General features: G+C 39.5%; 1 protein-coding gene across 2 annotated transcripts in view; it reads left to right on the forward strand.

The window, feature by feature from the left end:
- The first annotated feature begins 771 nt into the window (after positions 1 to 771).
- Positions 772 to 18,251, forward strand: part of LOC139443049 (protein dispatched homolog 1-like) — a 51,041-nt gene continuing 33,561 nt past the window's right edge. Inside the window, exons 1-2 of one of the 2 annotated variants that reach the window (XM_071223969.1) lie at positions 772 to 854; positions 17,693 to 17,951. In XM_071223969.1, the coding sequence (XP_071080070.1) occupies positions 17,753 to 17,951 (199 nt within the window). In that variant the 5' untranslated portion in view covers positions 772 to 854; positions 17,693 to 17,752. Of the gene's footprint in view, positions 855 to 888; positions 946 to 17,692; positions 17,952 to 18,251 lie in introns of those variants that run through there. The other variant, XM_071223970.1, reaches the window with a different exon arrangement.

Below are 18,251 nucleotides of genomic sequence, written 5' to 3' on the forward strand. Positions count from 1 at the left end.
CGAACGCTTTAACTACTAGGCTACCCGACCGCCCCAACTTAAAATAAAATTGATTTGAACAAATTGTAGCAATACCCCAGCTGTATGACGGCAGTCTGTAAATAATCGAGTCTGGACCAGACAATCCAGTGATTGACACCTTCATAAGTACAGAATCATGTGCAAGCCAGCCAAAAGAGTGATTGACAGCATGAGCAATGGTGGAGCCAAAACCACGCACCGGCATGTCAAGCATTTCGACCTCCGGCCCGTTCGTCATTAATCACCCTATAAAGGAACTCTTCCACAAATCGGAGATAACATAAAACACATTGTATCTTTATGAAACAGTACACGATAATCAGAAATAAGCCAGAAAGTAAACTAAAATTTTACTTAATACGGTATAGTTATATTCATGTTGCCAAGTCACGTACCGATTCATCTGATGTTTTTTCGACATGAACTTTACCTTAGACCACGTGATTTGCGTTCTCGCCATTTACATAACGTGTTGACAAATCAATAGAATCATCATCCTGTCTTATAACCCCCCCCCCCCCCCCCCCCCCTTAAATTTCTGGCATCGACCCTGTCGTTACACAAGTCGCGTATTCCCCTACCTCGTTCCACTACCTGAGATTTATATTTAATGAATGTAAAATTAATTCCGCACTCTGCGCACACCGTTCTCATGGCGACGCTTGTCTCCGATACGCTACCATTGTTTCCGCTGTTCCGGATGCAATCGAAGTTGTGCGATCGGTGATGCAAAAGTGACAGAGAGAGTGTGTTGCGAACCACGTGTGTCTGTATGGTTATGTCGGTGTGCGGGACAACCAGGCAACACACAGTCCTGGGGAAAAAGAGCTCAGGTAAACATTTACCTCACTGTTATTGATGAGTGCTGCCGATTATTTCAGACTAGCGCCTTGATATTCATTACTGGTATCGGCTGCGGACAAGGTAAGGCTTCACTCTATATCTGATACACGATGAAACAGATTAGTCCAACTTGAGGTGATAATCACACCCGTCCTAGCACTCGTGGCGTCTTATGCTTTTCGTAAAAGGTCACTGAACTGGATCGGGTGGTTATACTCGGATGACACAAGCCTGGGTTATTTACAGGCTCCGTCATATAGTAGGAATAATGCAGACAGCTTTAAATACGCAAAGCTAAAACGTGTTTTTGTCATTTTATCCTTGAACCTGTTCTTTTAAAATATGTGACTGAGTTAACATGAAAAGATGAGATAATATTTCATTTTTAATAATACTTTATTTTTATATTTATTAACATGTAATTAACATCGGTATTATTTCAGCTACCAGCGTTCTTTTAAAATATTTATTACTGCTTGAATATTGCCTTTCATGATATTGACAAATTCTGCACATTCCTAACCTTTTGTTCCACACAGAATTCCGTACGTTTCTTTAATGCTATTGTTATAGTGCGCAAACTTGCTTAATAGTTCATATCAAAATATAAAAATAATAATCAAAATTTATAAAATTAACTCACGTATCTTTACAGTCAAATCTCACATAAATGGCAGTAATTCACTTACATGCCGCGAGACATAAATTAGACGATAGATGTCCGTTCGCATTACAGTCACCGGCTGCGTGTCAATTCTAGATTGACACGCTGACCAATAACGGTAATCCCCTTGACAGACAGACGGACAGACAATAGTTTATTAACGTCTCACTCCTGTACATACATAAAACAGCTTTATACAACTTGACATAGATAAAATGTACAGAACCATTCAATAGAATTATGAGAGACGAATTATCACAGAATTTATACATAAATGATATAAAGATGATATAGTAAAAAGTTATCCATATAAAAGATGTTTTCTACGATTAAGAATTAAAAAGCAACCTTCGGCAAGTATAAAACACACGCTGGAGTCACTGAAAATAAAACAAAGTTTGTCGACATCAGGCATATCTAAAACATTATAAGATTTAGCAATACATTCATTACAAAGAGTTGCCCTGATATCATCATATAATGCGCAGTGAAACAAAACATGGACCTCGTCTTCTACGCTGTCATTACAGTGAAAACATCTTCTATTATTGACAGGTACACCTTCGTATCGACCGGTTTCCACTCGAATAGGAGCCACACCACATCTAAACTTGGCTAGTGCCGATCTATAGTTTCTGGGCATCTTATTTGAAACATAGTATTCTGTCCCATATACTTGTTTGTAACATCGATATATTCTCAATTTATTAAGCCCATTTCGCCCCTCTTCCTTTCCTAACATATCGCTCCAACGGGTAACATATTCATTTTTACACCATTGTTCCACCTGTGTACAAACAGAAAATTTATCAAAAAAACCTGTAGCGTTTAATAGATGTCCTAAATCCATATTATTAAACTTCTTTCTTACCCTACCATTCCAATTTCTACAACCATTTATAGCGTATCTATCAGCCCAGTTAAACACATGTTTGTTTAACCTACTAGACATATTCTTAAGGCGACACCATTGTCTTGCTACACTTTTCCTCTGTCTGACAACAGGCGGTATCCATCCCATGTCCCCATTTACAGCGACGTTAGGGGCGTATTTGCCGAGTCCCAAATAAAATCTAATGGCTCTATGGTGTACAGCATTTATTGCTGACACATCATAATTACCCCAGATAGCCGCCCCGTAGTCAAGAACAGACCACACCATACTATCGTACAATTTGGAATAGGTTTGGAAATGCATACCGCCTATTGTCTTAACTTTGGATATCAACAGACCCAAAGCCCTATTAGCAGACTTCGCTGCTGCACGTGCCATTGCAGTAAAATCTAAGTGGTCTGTGAACAGTAGGCCAAGATAATTATACTTAGCAGCAATGTCTAAAATCATATTTCCGACATTAAAAACATGCTTCGTCTGTATGACAGACGGATTTCTAAAATGGACAATTTTAGACTTTTCCTTATTGATCTCGATCTTATTTGTGCAACACCAAGAATGTAAAACATCTAACAGTAGACTGAGATCAGCTTCATTCTCAGCTAGCAATGCTAAATCATCTGCATATGCTAATGCTGCAATATTAAAATTGTCTACAGTTACACCAATATTAAGACTGTTGAGAGTATATAATAAATCATTTATGAACAAGTTAAAAAGCAAGGGAGATAACAAACACCCCTGTTTTAAGCCACGGTTTACCGTGAACCAGGAAGTAAAGAAACCATTCACTCGAACACTGCATTTAACACCCTTGTATAATGATTGCAAGGCAGGCAACATTTTGCCTCCAATATCATGGTGAGAAAGTTTATCCCATAAAATGTTTCTATTAACACAGTCGTAAGCCTTCTTAAAATCTATGAATGCAACAAATGTAGATTTCTTTTTTACTTTTCTGTTTTCTATAATTGCTGTTAGCGTTTGGACGTGATCGATAGTAGATCTTTTTTTGTCTGAATCCGTTCTGTGAATCATGGAGTACATCGTTAGCTTCTGCCCACAGTTGTAGTCTTCTGTTAAGGATACTACAATACAGTTTATAAATGGACGTAGTCAGGGTGATACCCCTGTATGAGAGGGGATCTCTAGGGTCCAGGGTTGAGCACTTTGGAATAGGACTAATTATGCCTTTCGACCATATTTGAGGAATCTTTCCTGTATTAAAACAATTATTAAAAATATAGTGGAGCGTTTTAGCGATAGCATCAGACTTCAGCACCTCGACGGGGATTTCGTCAATACCCGTTGCTTTTCCTGTATTAGCCTTATGGATAGCAGTCTTTACTTCAAATAGACTTATGCTGTCGTTGAAAAGAACATGGTCATTGGCGCTCTCACCGTCTCTCCTAGAAGCTAACTTCGTGTCACTGTCTCCATTTAGTAAACCGCTAAAGACATTTTTCCACCTTTCCAACACTATGTCCTTGCCCACACCCACATTCCCATCCTCCATAACTACTGCCATCGGTATTGTCTTGTGCCTCTCCGACCCTACACCTACACGTCCTATCTGTCTCCAGAACTCACTATCACGAGCCGTACATAATTCATCTAGACTGTTCACGGTCTCTTTCACATATGCACGTTTAGCCTGTTGTACACTTTTATCAAACTTCTTACGTAAAGTCACAAAGCAGTGTTTCAGAAACTGTTTATCCGACTTAATCCTGCATTTACACCATTTCTTTTCGGCTTCACACATCTCGTTCCAAAAAGTCGTCAGTGAATCGGACCACCATGGCTTCTTGCTTCTCCGTCGTTTATTAGAAGTCTTGGAGTTCAGCACATAAGGCGGTCATCCTAAAATGCCGACGGCTCAACTAAACGCCAGCCTTTGGTTTTTTTATTACCTTTATCCACTATAGGTAGACATTAGTCAGGTAATCTATGAGAATATTGTATCAACCCGGAACAACACATGAAATAACAGAGGAAGTAATGGTGACAATAAATTAAAATAATGTTTTCAAACTAAACCAATCAGAGTTTGCTATGCATCCCTATAAGTAGGTGCAGTTTGACTACCAAGTCAAACTTTAAGCAACCCCTAACCCTAACCCCCCCCCCCCCCCCCCCCCCCCCTTTGGATTGCACCGACCACTTTCGCCCTTTCGGAAACACATTAAATTGCCTGGCCGGGCCCGTGTGCGAAATACGCATCAGTCGGAAAGCGCACGTTAAATCTCTAAAGTAAGTAAGTAAGACTACCAAATCACACTGCACCTTGATAAATCTTGGAACGCTAGCAGCTCTGATGTCATCATTTATTCTCAATTCTTCCATTCTATTTTAAGGTAAGACATTTTCATGCGTTGTTTCAATGGTTGTGTTCACTCATGTTGAATGTGTATTATGATTATTGTCTCAGATTGTTTTAATTGTTGTTTTCAAATATGTTGAATGTATTTCATGATTATTGTCTTAGATTTCTTGAATGTTGTATATTTTCAACCACATGCGTTGGTTCATTGTTAAGTTATTGTTTAATGTATTTTGAATCTTCAATAACGATTAGGAATGTTTTCAATGCGCACTATGCCACTATAGGTGTCACTTATGAAGGTTGTAATCACTTATGTAAGTTGTAGTAATTTCGATCAACAAAATATGAAATTAATTATTCCTGATCAACATCTTGATAACCGTTTGATAAATAAGAAATCTGGTTCAAGTATCAACAACGTCGTAAAGTAAAATATGTCATGTCGTCAATATGTGTAGATTCATTGCTAGCAGTAATGCTAGACTTAGTTAATAGTCAGTCAGCTTTGTTCTTGATAGGAAATGAAATACCTGTAACTTGATGTTAATAGTTGAATGCACAATGCTCGTATGCGAGCTCTGCATAAAGTAGCTAAATAACACTTGTATTAGAAGAACTACGGTAATGCGCGAAACTGCATTAGTGCTTACTTACTTACTTACTTACTTTGGAGATTTAACGTGCGCTTTCCGACTGATGCGTATTTCGCACACGGGCCCGGTCAGGCCATTTAATGTGTTTCCGAAAGGGGCGAAGGTGGCCTGTGCAACCCTAAGAGGGGGCTTTAGGGGTTGCTTATATAGAATTTGGGAATTTTGAGATTTGGAATAGATGCCGATGGGGTTGGGGAGGAGAACTAAGGGAGCTGGGTATGGTGGATGATTGTTTGTTTTTGTGATTTTGATTTGGTAGGTTATTATGGTTTTAGATGCGTTTTATTAGTTCCGTTTTTATTAAGAATACGCCTAAGGCCTTGAAGTTTTCTAGTTTATTTTGTGGGTTTAGTATTGCTTCTAGAGTGAGAGCCTTGTTTAGATTAGTGCTGAACAACATAGGTATATATACTTATTAACATCAATGTTTATACAGTAAATTGATTGATGGACACAGAGAGCTGATTAAGATGATTGGAAGCCAGTGAATGACTGATGGGACAGGGTAAACAACCACGGAAACTGATTGGGATGATTGGAAGCCAGTGAATTAGAAGCCAGTGAATAGTCTAATGAACACAGAGTCAGCAAGCAGACTAATAGAGATGAGTGGAAGCCAGTGGATTGAGTGGATTGTGGTGTTGAGGTCCCGGCACACACACACACACACACACACACACACACACACACACACACACACACACACACACACACACACACACACACACACACACACACTCTCTCTCTCTCTCTCTCTCTCTCTCTCTCTCTCTCTCTCTCTCTCATACATACATACATACGTACGTACGTTCGAGTCCAGATTCTCCCCCGATCATAATCCTTTCTGACCATACCATTGTTCGTTGGTTTCATTAAGGTAAACTTCTGTGACGTATCTCTAGTTTGACCTTTTGCCACGCTGACACACCACGTCAACACAATACTTTTCAAATCGAACTTAATTATATTTTTACTTAGAATAGACGCGATACGCACAATATGCCACCACCGAATCATTGCAAAGACATGCATGATCCAGAAAGTTCAGATTAAGATTGCTTTTGATGCCAGGATTAGCGTATGGATATAAAATGGCACTCGTGTACTGTTTGCATGTGTTTGTGACGGGTGCCACCCGTGGGACGGGAAACGCCCACCTCTTCGCGAACACCTGTTATCATCACTGTCTGACAGTGATTCATATTCATGATATAGCCTGGATAGTACAATCGACTCTACTGTTTGGCAGAGTTTTCTGGTGAGTGGATGAATGACATTGCTCCCTTGGGAAATTTAAAAAACGTTGTTCCGTATCTCGTTAGATATTCTACCACACACCGAGCTTTGTACAAAGGTGCGAATGCACTGTGTCACGTATAATACATCCTGCTTAGCTTTGATCGATTTTAATCGATTTAGATAAGTATCGTCATTTGAATTTAAATTGTTGATGCAAGAGAATATATTTTCTGCCGAAACAGATACAAATTACACTTGGCGTAAGGGGCAAATAGCTGTGGAAATTATATGAATGGACCACTGAAAAGCAGTGATGACACCAGGTGTTAGCGGAAAGGGCAAGCATGAACTGTCCTACCGTTAGCAACCGCCATTCAAACAATTTGCATTAAAAAAGGTAAGAAAAGACGATGGTGCGTCACGACTTAATTGGGCAACAATATCCCACAATAGAAATATACGCACACTTCCTACGTATGATCGTACCCGATATTATCTCATGTGTCAGAGATGACATTAGGTGTTCTCGAAAAGGGTCAGCATATCCTGTCCTTCCGTTAGAACCCGCCATTTATACAATTTACATAAAAAGTGAGTATTCATTTCCTGACACAGCACAGCAGTACTCCTACCATGCAACGTCAGCCTGTAAACAACCCAGTCAATCAAGTGATCGATGAAGCAGAAAATCCAGTAACATAAGAGTACCATTATTGATTTTGTTGAAACGAATAAAAGCCGTACGTTAATTTTGAATTACGTCTGCTGCGTTCAAGTGCAGGGAGTATGCTGCTTATAAATAACGAAAAACGTTAAAAAATATGTACAAAGAAAAATCTTAAGCACATCCCTATTTCTGAACCATGACATAGCAAAAATCATGGCATGGGATGACTGACCACAGGAGCTAGGCGATATCAATGTCATCGGAAAGAACAAACATTTGACAACAAATAAAGAAGATTTTGGTGAGTTGTGATTGAAATTTACTGACATAAACATCATGGTAACGCAGGTACTGTTTTTGATACTTAAGGTCTTCCGGATCTGTGACGGTCCGGTACATCACCGGTCTGAGCATGTTTCTCGGCTAAATGGCTCACGACAGTGTGATGATACCCCAAATTCCGACAAATGACATTACAAGACATTTCTGCGTTATGCACGCCGATAATTTGCCATCTTCATCTTGATGATCGCCTTCGTGCCATGGTCACACAATGTCATGGAAGAGCTGTTTAAAACCGAGCTTAAGAAAGCAACTTTAACGTTTGGATATTCTGCTTTTAGAGATACTCGAGGATAGCATGCTGCACGGGCATACCATGCATGGCACGTGAGCTTTCGTCACGCATGACTGATTACATCATCTCGAGAAAACATAATTCTTCCCGTAATTATATCTTTCATGACTGTTACAAATATTGGGACCAAACAATAATGAAATATATATAAGGGTGTGCTTAACTTTTTTCTTTGTGTATATATTCGTTTAAAAACACATTGGGGGCATTTTAAAGTCTCCTCCCAATCATTTGATACAACCTACTGAGCTGATGATTTAAATCCACCTACAGAAACATCGACCCAGTTCGAGTAAATGTAAATTGTCAATGCAAGAGAATAACCAGTCTAGATTTTCCACCGAAACTTCACCCTAGAACACCCCGGGTGAAAATATAATTAAGAAAAACAACAAAAACACAAAAACGAATGACCGGAGAGAGGAAGGTAGACGGTTCGATCCCAGCCCACATCATACCAAAATAAGATGGACCGCCTCCGTGGTCTAATGGTATAGCGTCCGCCCGGAGAGGGGAGGTCCGGGGTTCGATCCCCGGCCACGTCATAACAAAAGACGTTAAAATATGGTACTTGTTATTACCCTGTCTGGCGCTCGGCATTAAGGGACTAAAACAAGGACTGGTCTGAGTGGGGGTATTCAGTGGGATATTCATGTTAAACTGCGGCACGGTATCTCAGTGAGCTAGCACTATAACTCGGCATCAGTCCGGACTAGTACAAGCAGCCACACACACACACACATACACGTGCATGCACGTCGCTATGTAAGTGCAAATATCTTGGACGCGACGTTAAACCCCATTTCACCTTCACCAAAATAAGATGACATATGGTAGATGTTACCTTAAGCAGTTCATCCGGTCGTGATATTGATCCGGTATTGATTGCTGCAGCAACTAATACAAAGACTAATATAGTTACGTTGACATTTATATGTGGAGAAAATGAACTAGAAGTTGTAAGCGATCACAATTACCTGGAAATCAAAGCTTTATAGAAACCGGCGTCTACTAAGTGCAATCAAAGGTTTGTCAGAAAATGGTTAAAACGCGATGTTTTCCTTACTCAAACAAGCAAGAAATATAACTCTTCCACTCGACGGTTTGTTTTCAGCCTTCGATGTATTGGTAACACCAATTCTCCTATATGGTTTCGAAATAAGGGAAATGAAAATTTCGAAACAACAGTAAACTACGGTTATAACGAACTCAAATGGACCACTAATTAAAATTCGTTATAACCGCAGTTCGTTATAAGCACGCATACAAATCTATACAGCAAATGACGGGGACAAAAAATTAAGTTCGTAATATCCGTCAGTTCGTTATAAGCGTGTTCGTTATAAACGTATTTTACTGCACTAATTTATTTTCAAATGGCAACAAGGCTCAGGAGCAGTACCTCAAACTTTATGATTTATGGCGAATTTGGAAGTATGACATTTTGTTTTAGGGTATAAAAGAGAAGGATAAACTTCAGGCATAAAACAGCAACTGGTTATGAGAAGGTCTCACGCTTCGTTTATAATTATGTTTATCATGATTAAAAAAGTAATGGACATAATCATAAGTGTTTAGTATGTATAACTAATACAGTAAACTGTTGTGCTTTATGTAGCGTGATTAATAATCTTTATTCAGTTACAACCAAGTGGCTTAGCATTACAAGATAGTTACGACACAAACCGTGTCCAATATACTTTAAAGAACCAGTTTCTTCAAGAATGCCGATGCAATATCATATCTAGGTCTAAAGGCAATCTATGTAAGTATATCAAACTTGCGCTCTCTTTTGAGAAATAGCTCTTACCTAACCTAAACATAACTATCTCTCTATTAACATTTAGAACTTGTAATCAAAGGGTCCCGGTAGAAACCAGTAGATGGGGAAAAAACTTTGCGTCTGAATCTGAGTCTGAGTCTGAGTCTGAGTCTGAATCTGAACCTAAGTCTGAATCTGAATCTGAGTCGGAATCTGAATCTGAATCTGAGTCTGAGTCTGAGTCTGCGTCTGAATCTGAGTCTGTCTGAGTCTGAATCTGAATCTGAGTCTGAATCTGAACCTGAACCTGAACCTGAACCTGAGACTGAATCTGAATCTGAACCTGAACCTGAACCTGAACCTGAGTCTGAATCTGAACCTGAGTCTGAATCTGAATCTGAATCTGAATCTGCGTCTGAATCTGAGTCTGAGTCTGAATATGAATCTGAATCTGAATCTGAGTCTGAATCTGAGTCTGAGTCTGCGTCTGAATCTGCGCCTGAATCTGCGCCTGAATTTGAATCGGTTACAAGAGTGATGATGTTCACCTCAATCGTTTGTGTGTGAGATAGTTCGTTGGCTCGCTCCATCATGTCGTGTCTGGCTCGGGTATTCATGTTCACATTATAAAGAGATCAGTGTTGTCAATTGTATAAATATCATTAATCGATTAATGAAGACAATTGCTGGATAATGCCGAGGACAGATAGGCACTGACCACAGTCTAAATTAATAAATATTTGGTTAGCATAATCTTCTCTCAGTGTTGATGAAAATTGTATTATATATCTAAGCTTGACATTTGTTTGGATTAATTTCAATTCGAGATATAAAAAAAAACATCCTTGCATGTTTGTTACGTAGAGTTTAGTATTTACATGCCAAAGATGGCACCGTTGCTTAGTAGCATGACGTAGAATATTAATATCAATATCAATGTGTCCGCACGACATACAGATCTTCCAAAGGGAAGCACTAACATGCAATAAAAAAGGAAATGGGAATGCTATGTGTTTGCGTGCCAAAAGACCCAAACACTGAACAATACTTCGTGGACATTACTGCTTAATGTATCCATTATCAGATGACGACGAACACGACGGAAAACGTTAAAAGCAGTGCATGTCGTCGTTTTCCGACATAATGCCCTGACGCTATCCGGATTAAGATGATGTCAGTTATTTCAGCTATCACATTAATCATAAACCACCCTTAAAGGGGCAAGTAAACTCAACAAAAAGACTTTTGAGATTTTAAACATTAGGGAATACTGAATCACAATTCTTAACCAAAATTAAATTTGTAAAGGAGAAAAAACGATAACAGACTATAAAAAATGGCAGGCGAAATCGTCCCCGAGCGCAAAAATCTGCCACCGGGATTAAAACAGTTTTCGACGCGCTGTGCAATTTCAACGACCGAGGTCGGATTTTTAAATTGCATTAAGGGGCTTTTCTGTCTGCTCTTCTGTTTGATTTCCGTGTCTGCAACTAATGACAATAATTAGTAAATTCATACACGATACCTTCATTCATCTACTTAATGATTAATCCATGACAGGCATTCATCATGTGGAATCGGTTTATAGTTCCAAACAGGATGCTAGTCACAAAAAAAGCCAGTTACCGACATTAATTGTTATTTGAATTATTCACTAGGTCAGCATCAAAGGTCTTTTCACACCGTTAACAATATATGAAATGTTGTTATATTTGTAGGATTAACAGAAATTGCCACATTTTTTGCGTTGCGAGTGACCGCCTCCCCACGTATCCATACAGCTGCACATTATGACAAGATAATATGGTTGATCGACGCGTCAACCAAGTCCATTTGTCACGCACTGATCGCCGGTGCGCCGAGAGCTTTAGGACACGCCCCAAAATAGGTTTTCTTCAGAAGCCAATTTCGGAGCGTGATTTCGGAACTTTCACACGGAAATTTAAATACTTTCTACGAATGTTAATTTTCTCTTGGAATTTGACTTGATGCCAAAATGATACTCGCAACAAAATCGCATTAATTTTCCCACTACAGCTGACCTTAAGATCTGGACCTTCGTGTCACCTGAGTCTTTGGATGTTGTTTAAGGTGGTATCATCAATGCCCAAGTTATATATGAAGGAGACACTTTTAGAAACAGACATATTATATTTCAGAGTACAGCACTCACTTAACTGTCACTAGAGGTGAGGTGAAATGGGGTTTAACGTCGCGTCCAAGATTAAAACTGTCAATAGAACATACCAGGCGGGTTTGCGGACCGACGAATCATTACGTCAATAATGTACGTCCAGGTACCTTACTTGTGGTTTCCATAAAACAGCAATGGAGGTTACCTCACCTAAACGGTTTATTTACCATGAATAATTCTGTCTAGGAAATGGATGCATGCTAACACAAATATCGATCCTACCTGGTGTTGAAATAATTGATCTTGTATTGATTTCCGAGTATACATTTCACAATGATGCCCTCTACGGGGACCTTCACGGATCTTGTTACTAGCTGTGACTTCTTAACACTTAAGGGGCGGTCGGGTAGCCTAGTGGTGAAAGCGTTCGCTCGTCACGCCGAAGACCCGCGTTCAATTCACCGACATGAGTACAATGTGTGAAGCCCATTTCTGGTGTCCCCAGTCGTGATATTGCTGGAATATTGCTAAAAGCGGCGTACAACCATACTCACTCACTCTTAAAACTTAAGGAAGAGAATATGTGGATGTCAACTTCTTTATTATGAGGAACACAACGTTTCGTAGTATATGCTTACGCCTTCATCAGGTGAATGAATGCCATGAGGCAGAGAGCATATATATATTTGTACATGTAAGGACAACAAAATTAATAAGATAACGAAAGGTGGAAAATAACAAAGAGTACAAGCTGAGTACATGGTTGTTTTCGTTCATATATTTTATGAAGTGTGCTTGCTTATAAGACTTGTACATTTTCTAAATTAAATAAAATAACAATAATTTTGTTCCGAGTCAGATTTGTAAAGGTAGGAATTAATAGCATATAATATTTAAAAAGTGCGTGCCTTAAATCTTCATCAATAGGAAATGATATTAAAAACTGTAATTCATCTTCAATGATTCCGTTATTAAACTGTTTAAAACATTGTGCGCAAATTCTATCTAGAAGATTTCGTCCACGTCCAGCTTCTAGGACAAGGGGTAAGATCCACATCAAAACACAGCTAAAATTCAACGGTGGTCTCTATATTTTTTAATTAAAACATACGATTCAACAACATTTTCGTCTTATATTGCCTGGAAGTTTTAAGCTTATTGTCATTTACATTATTTCGGTCTTCCACAATTCTCTGCTCCATCTTTCATTATCACCTTTGGTGAGAGTATCTCTGATATTTTCATTTTGTCTATTTCTTGTTTGAGACCAGGTTAAAATGTTATTAAGGTTATCACTACAAGCAATTTTTATAATTGTATCTCTCCTCGAATTTCAGTAATGAAATAATTCCAATTAACATTTAAATTGCTCAACACCAAAGTGTTTGCATGAGGTCCAAACGTCAATGCTATTATGTAGCGTAAGATGGACGTGAATATGGAAATGCGTGGTATATGACAGATCCTTTAGGTGACGAATGTAACTACTTCCCATATAGGGGCGGTCGGGTAGCCTAGTGGTTAAAGCGTTCGCTCGTCACGCCGAAGACCCGGGTTCGATTCCCGACATCGGTACAATGTGTGAAGCCGATTTCTGGTGTCCACCGCCATGATATTGTTGGAATATTGCTAAAAGCGACGTAAAACCATATTTACTCTCTCACTTCCCATATACCGTTTGAACTTGTTTCTCCATGAACCAGCAGTAGATGAAATATCTATTTAATGCAGTTAATTCTACATTGTGTTGAAATTGTTGAATACCATGAACACTCGTCATCACTCCAGCCATGTGGCGACGCCTGGGAATATATGCTCACGTGTTTGTCGACAGAACTAACTAAAGAGGATCAGGGGGACAGGTTCTATGACTCATCAGTTGAGGTTGATAGTTGATCATGCTATCAGACACACGTTTGCCTTGTCCAAACTCGATTGTTCACAACCGTCGTGATGTAAAAGATATGTGCTGCCACTTAAATATAGAATGAAAGGTAAGGCTTCTGATCCTCAGGCCTTGCTTTTGTATAAGTTGTTTTGCCAAATTCATCGGTAAAACGGTCGGAGGACAAAACAAATAAATTAAATATCAATTAAATTTTTTTATCATCATTTTGCATCAGGGGGCACGAGTAGCCCAGTCGTCCTAAGGCGCCGCGAATTGCTGTGTAGATTTGCGTCCCTTGGCAAGCCAGAAACCTATGATTGTGGGTTCAAACCGATTATGTTTCTAGGTTCGTCAGCACTATACCCGTGCTCGTGGGTTCCATCGAAGTGGTGAACGTCTGAGACCTGCGTCATTTCGGGCTTTCCTCCCACATTAATCTGACACGCCGCGATATAACTGGAATACTGTTAAAAGCGGCGTTAAACCCAACTCACTCATTCTGCATCGAGGCGGGCTCCGGTCTGCTTGCTTCTGCATTAAGGGCTTTTTCTGTCTGCTCATCTGGTTTCACTTACTTACTTACTTACTTTGGAGATTTAACGTGCGCTTTCCGACTGATGCGTATTTCGCACACGGGCCCGGCCAGGCCATTTAATGTGTTTCCGAAAGGGGCGAGGGTGGTCTGTGCAACCCAAGAGGGGGCTTTAGGGGTTGCTTATATAGAATTTGGGAATTTTGAGATTTGGAATAGATGCCGATGGGGTTGGGGAGGAGAACTAAGGGAGCTGGGTATGGTGGATGATTGTTTGTTTATGTGATTTTGATTTGGTAGGTTATTATGGTTTTAGATGCGTTTTATTAGTTCCGTTTTGATTAAGAATACGCCTAAGGCCTTGAAGTTTTCTAGTTTATTTTGTGGGTTTAGTATTGCTTCTAGAGTGAGAGCCTTGTTTAGATTGAGGGTGGTTTGTAATGCGGTTCGATGTGTTAGGTAGTGTGTGCAGTGGATGAGTGCGTGTTCTGGGGTTTCTGGTTGTTTGCAGTGTGGGCAGTTACCTGTAGTGTGTTTTTTAAATTTTTTTAGGTGGTTATTTAGGTTGGTGTGTCCTGTTTGGAGTTTAGTGATTACTCTGTCGATTTTTTTTGATGGATGGAGAATTTTTGGTTTGGTTAGTGGTTTGCTGAGCACTCTTTTGATTTGGCTATTTGAGTTTAGATATAGGTTATGCCATTTTTTTGTGATTTTTTGTTTGTTTACACTTTTAATTTCTGATTTTGAGATGGGTAAGTTTAAGCTTATATCTGGGATTTTGAGTGATAGTTTAGCTGCTTTATCGGCGTTTTCATTACCGTATATTCCTACGTGGGCGGGTTTCCACAAGAAGGTTATTTGTTTGCCTGCCTAAGTTAGTTCGTTGGAGCTTTTAAGTATTTGATTTATTAATTTAGGTCGGTTTTTGGTATTTTTGTTTTGGAGGGCTTGTAGTCCACTTAGGGAGTCAGTAAGTATTAGGATTTTTTGGTTGTTTTTGGATTCTTGATTGTGGAGGGCTGAGGCCATGCCCATTAGTTCTGCCGTGAATACTGATTGGTTATTTGGGAGTCGGAAGGATTGTGTGGTTTTAGTTGGTTGTGTGGTATGGACTCCGAAACCCGTGTGTTTGGAGGTCGGATCTGAGGATCCGTCAGTGTAAATGTGACACCAATTTGGCCAATTTTTGTGTATGTATGCTAGTGTGGTAGTTTTAGCTATGTTTGGGTCGGTTTGTTTATTTATTTGGCTAGCTAGTGTTGTGTCTATTTTGGGTATTTTAAGTTTAGGGGTGAAGATATTTGATTGTTTGCAGTTTTGTTTAAGATTTTTAATTTGGTGTTCATTTAGGTAGTTTGTTATTCTTTGGGATATTGGGGTAAGTAAGGGGTGTTTACGAGCTAGAGCTTGGTTTTTAAGGCTGATGTTTTGGTTTATTAAGTTTTGGATGAGAGGGTTGGATCTGGTTTCTACTACTTCCGTCAATAAATAGTAAATTCATCGACGATATTCAGTTGTCTACTTGAGGGATTAATCCCCGACAGACATTCATTGTGTACAACAGTAGTTAGTCATGAAAAGCTAGTTACCGACATTAATTGTTGTTTTTATATTCACAATGTCCGCGTCAAAGGTCGTTTCACATCCGTAACAATGTATGCACTGTTGTTCTTTTTGTAGAATTAACAGAAATAACAACAACGCTTGATTGTTGTGTGTGATGCGGGTGTTTGTATCAGTTGTTTTGACAAATTGATCGGTGAAACATGGGTAAAACATGGCGGTAGGATAAAGAAAATAGATCAATTAAAATTATATATTTATCATTTTGCATTTGAGTAAACCAATAACAACAAAAAATTGCTGGGGTTTGTCCACTTTATCGATTAGGTTTGTGTGTTTCCAATTATCCAATTATTTCCCCCGCAGTTACTGTAAAGATACAACATGCATAGAGCATTGGTTGTCAACAAGAACATAATACAGTAAACTACGGTTATAACGAACACGCTTATAACGAACTGACGGATATAACGAACTTACTTTTTTGGTCCCGACTATTTGCTGTTATTATGCTGTATATATGCTTATAACGAACTACGGTTATAACGAACTAAAATTAGTAGTCCCCTTGAGTTCGTTATAACCGTACTTTACTGTATGTTAAATGTTGGCTGGTGGTATTGGAATATTGTTCGACATAAAGATATAATTATTTAAAGCGACAAAAACCTTTCTATATCCAAAAGAAATCTCTGCATTAAGCAGAGTCGATAATACGATTCCGACTATGTCATAAACATGTGTTTATGAATCACTTTCAAACAGCGATCGTGTTTGCGAAAAGGTGAGCTTATCCTGCCCCAACGGTGGCACTTGACACAAACACATGCAAAGGCAAGTCAATTGTTCACCCGACAAAACACGGAAACATATGGTACAAGTCAAAATAGGGAATTGCATTGGACATTATGAGGATATTAAGCCCATTATGAGGGTTCGATACGGTAAATAACCGTTAGAACTATTCTCGCAATATGTGTAGCTTTCGTCAAATATTTCATGTTTGTGTGCATTATACTAACATCAGATAAATTGGTAGCAGCGTGACTGGCAAACACTAAGCACCCCTACCTTGATCTCTGCCGGCATACACGTGAACCTTGACCTTGACGTGTGAACACGGACCAATCACGCGAGAATCTGGATCAATAACGCGAGAACCCGGAGCTATTAAAGTGATTTACATCAATGTTTTAACTGTCCTTGTTCCAGTTGGTACAAAAAACATGACAATAACATGTTCAGTTAATTATTATCTTGATTGAGACTTGCATTCCCCTGTATTAGAACGACGTAATCAGTGTTTCAAATTAACAAATAAACAATAATCAATTTGATTTACACAAAATATCAATGGAAATAAGGAATTTAAGTGCCATAAACTATATTGATAATTAAAAACAATGCAATCTACGCTCTTTCCCCGTTTACCCCAACGTTTTGGTTACCTTTCCATACAATTATTTCCTGTTTGAATGAGTGAGTGAGTGAGTTGGGTTTAACGCCGCTTTTAACAGTATTCCAGTTATATCGTGGCGTGTCAGCTTAATGTGGGAGGAAAGCCAGAAGTGATGCAGGTCTCAGACGTTTACCAACGAACACGGGTATGGTTCTGACGAACCTAGAAACATAATCGGGTCGAACAGGGATTCGAACCCACAATCATAGGTTTCTGGCGTGCCCAAGGGACGCAACTCTGCACAGTGAATCGCGGCGCCTTCCTGTTTGAACAGATTATGACTGTTTGGAATGGCAGGGCCGTACGTCCACGATGGGATAAGTTTGGGAATTTGGGAATTTAAGTGGGTTTTTTTCCTGCACGATGAGACCACTGCAGTTCCAGATCAAACCGGATGCTTTCATTTCAGGTACTTTGGACCCAGCGTCTACGAAATCTATCTCTGATTACGTAGGCATCAACTTGAATCATGGGAGACAACACCGCCCCTAACACAAACGGAGTGACGTTAGAGGAGGGCGTTGGGGGGGACACAGATATCAACGGCAAGAGGATGGGTGGCCAGGGGGAACACCAACAGAGCGATGCCACGTCACAGAAGGAACTGAAACCGGTGAAGACAACAGCATTTTGCAGGTTTATTGTCAGAAGACACAAGCTTGCGTTCGGTAAGTGAAAAACTATGCCCGCAACTATGGCGTCAGTTAAATACTCTTTCTATGAGACCAATATAACACAGCAACACCTGTTAACTCGAACTTTCGATGACCATTGTAAATAGGTCGAGTTACTCGTAGTTCGAGACAAGTAGATGGATGCAGAGACCATGGTCATGGCAACCAAATACCCCTTGACAAACGTCGAGTTACCCGTAGTTCGAGTCAAGGAGATTGGTGCAGAGACCATAGTGATGGCAGCCAAATACCTCTTGACAAACGTCAGATTACCCGTAGTTCGAGACAAACAGA

The sequence above is a fragment of the Haliotis cracherodii genome, unplaced genomic scaffold (assembly GCF_022045235.1).
Source record: "Haliotis cracherodii isolate W230 unplaced genomic scaffold, xgHalCrac1.p SCAF_5, whole genome shotgun sequence".
In the NCBI taxonomy this organism is placed as follows: Eukaryota; Metazoa; Mollusca; class Gastropoda; order Lepetellida; family Haliotidae; genus Haliotis; species Haliotis cracherodii.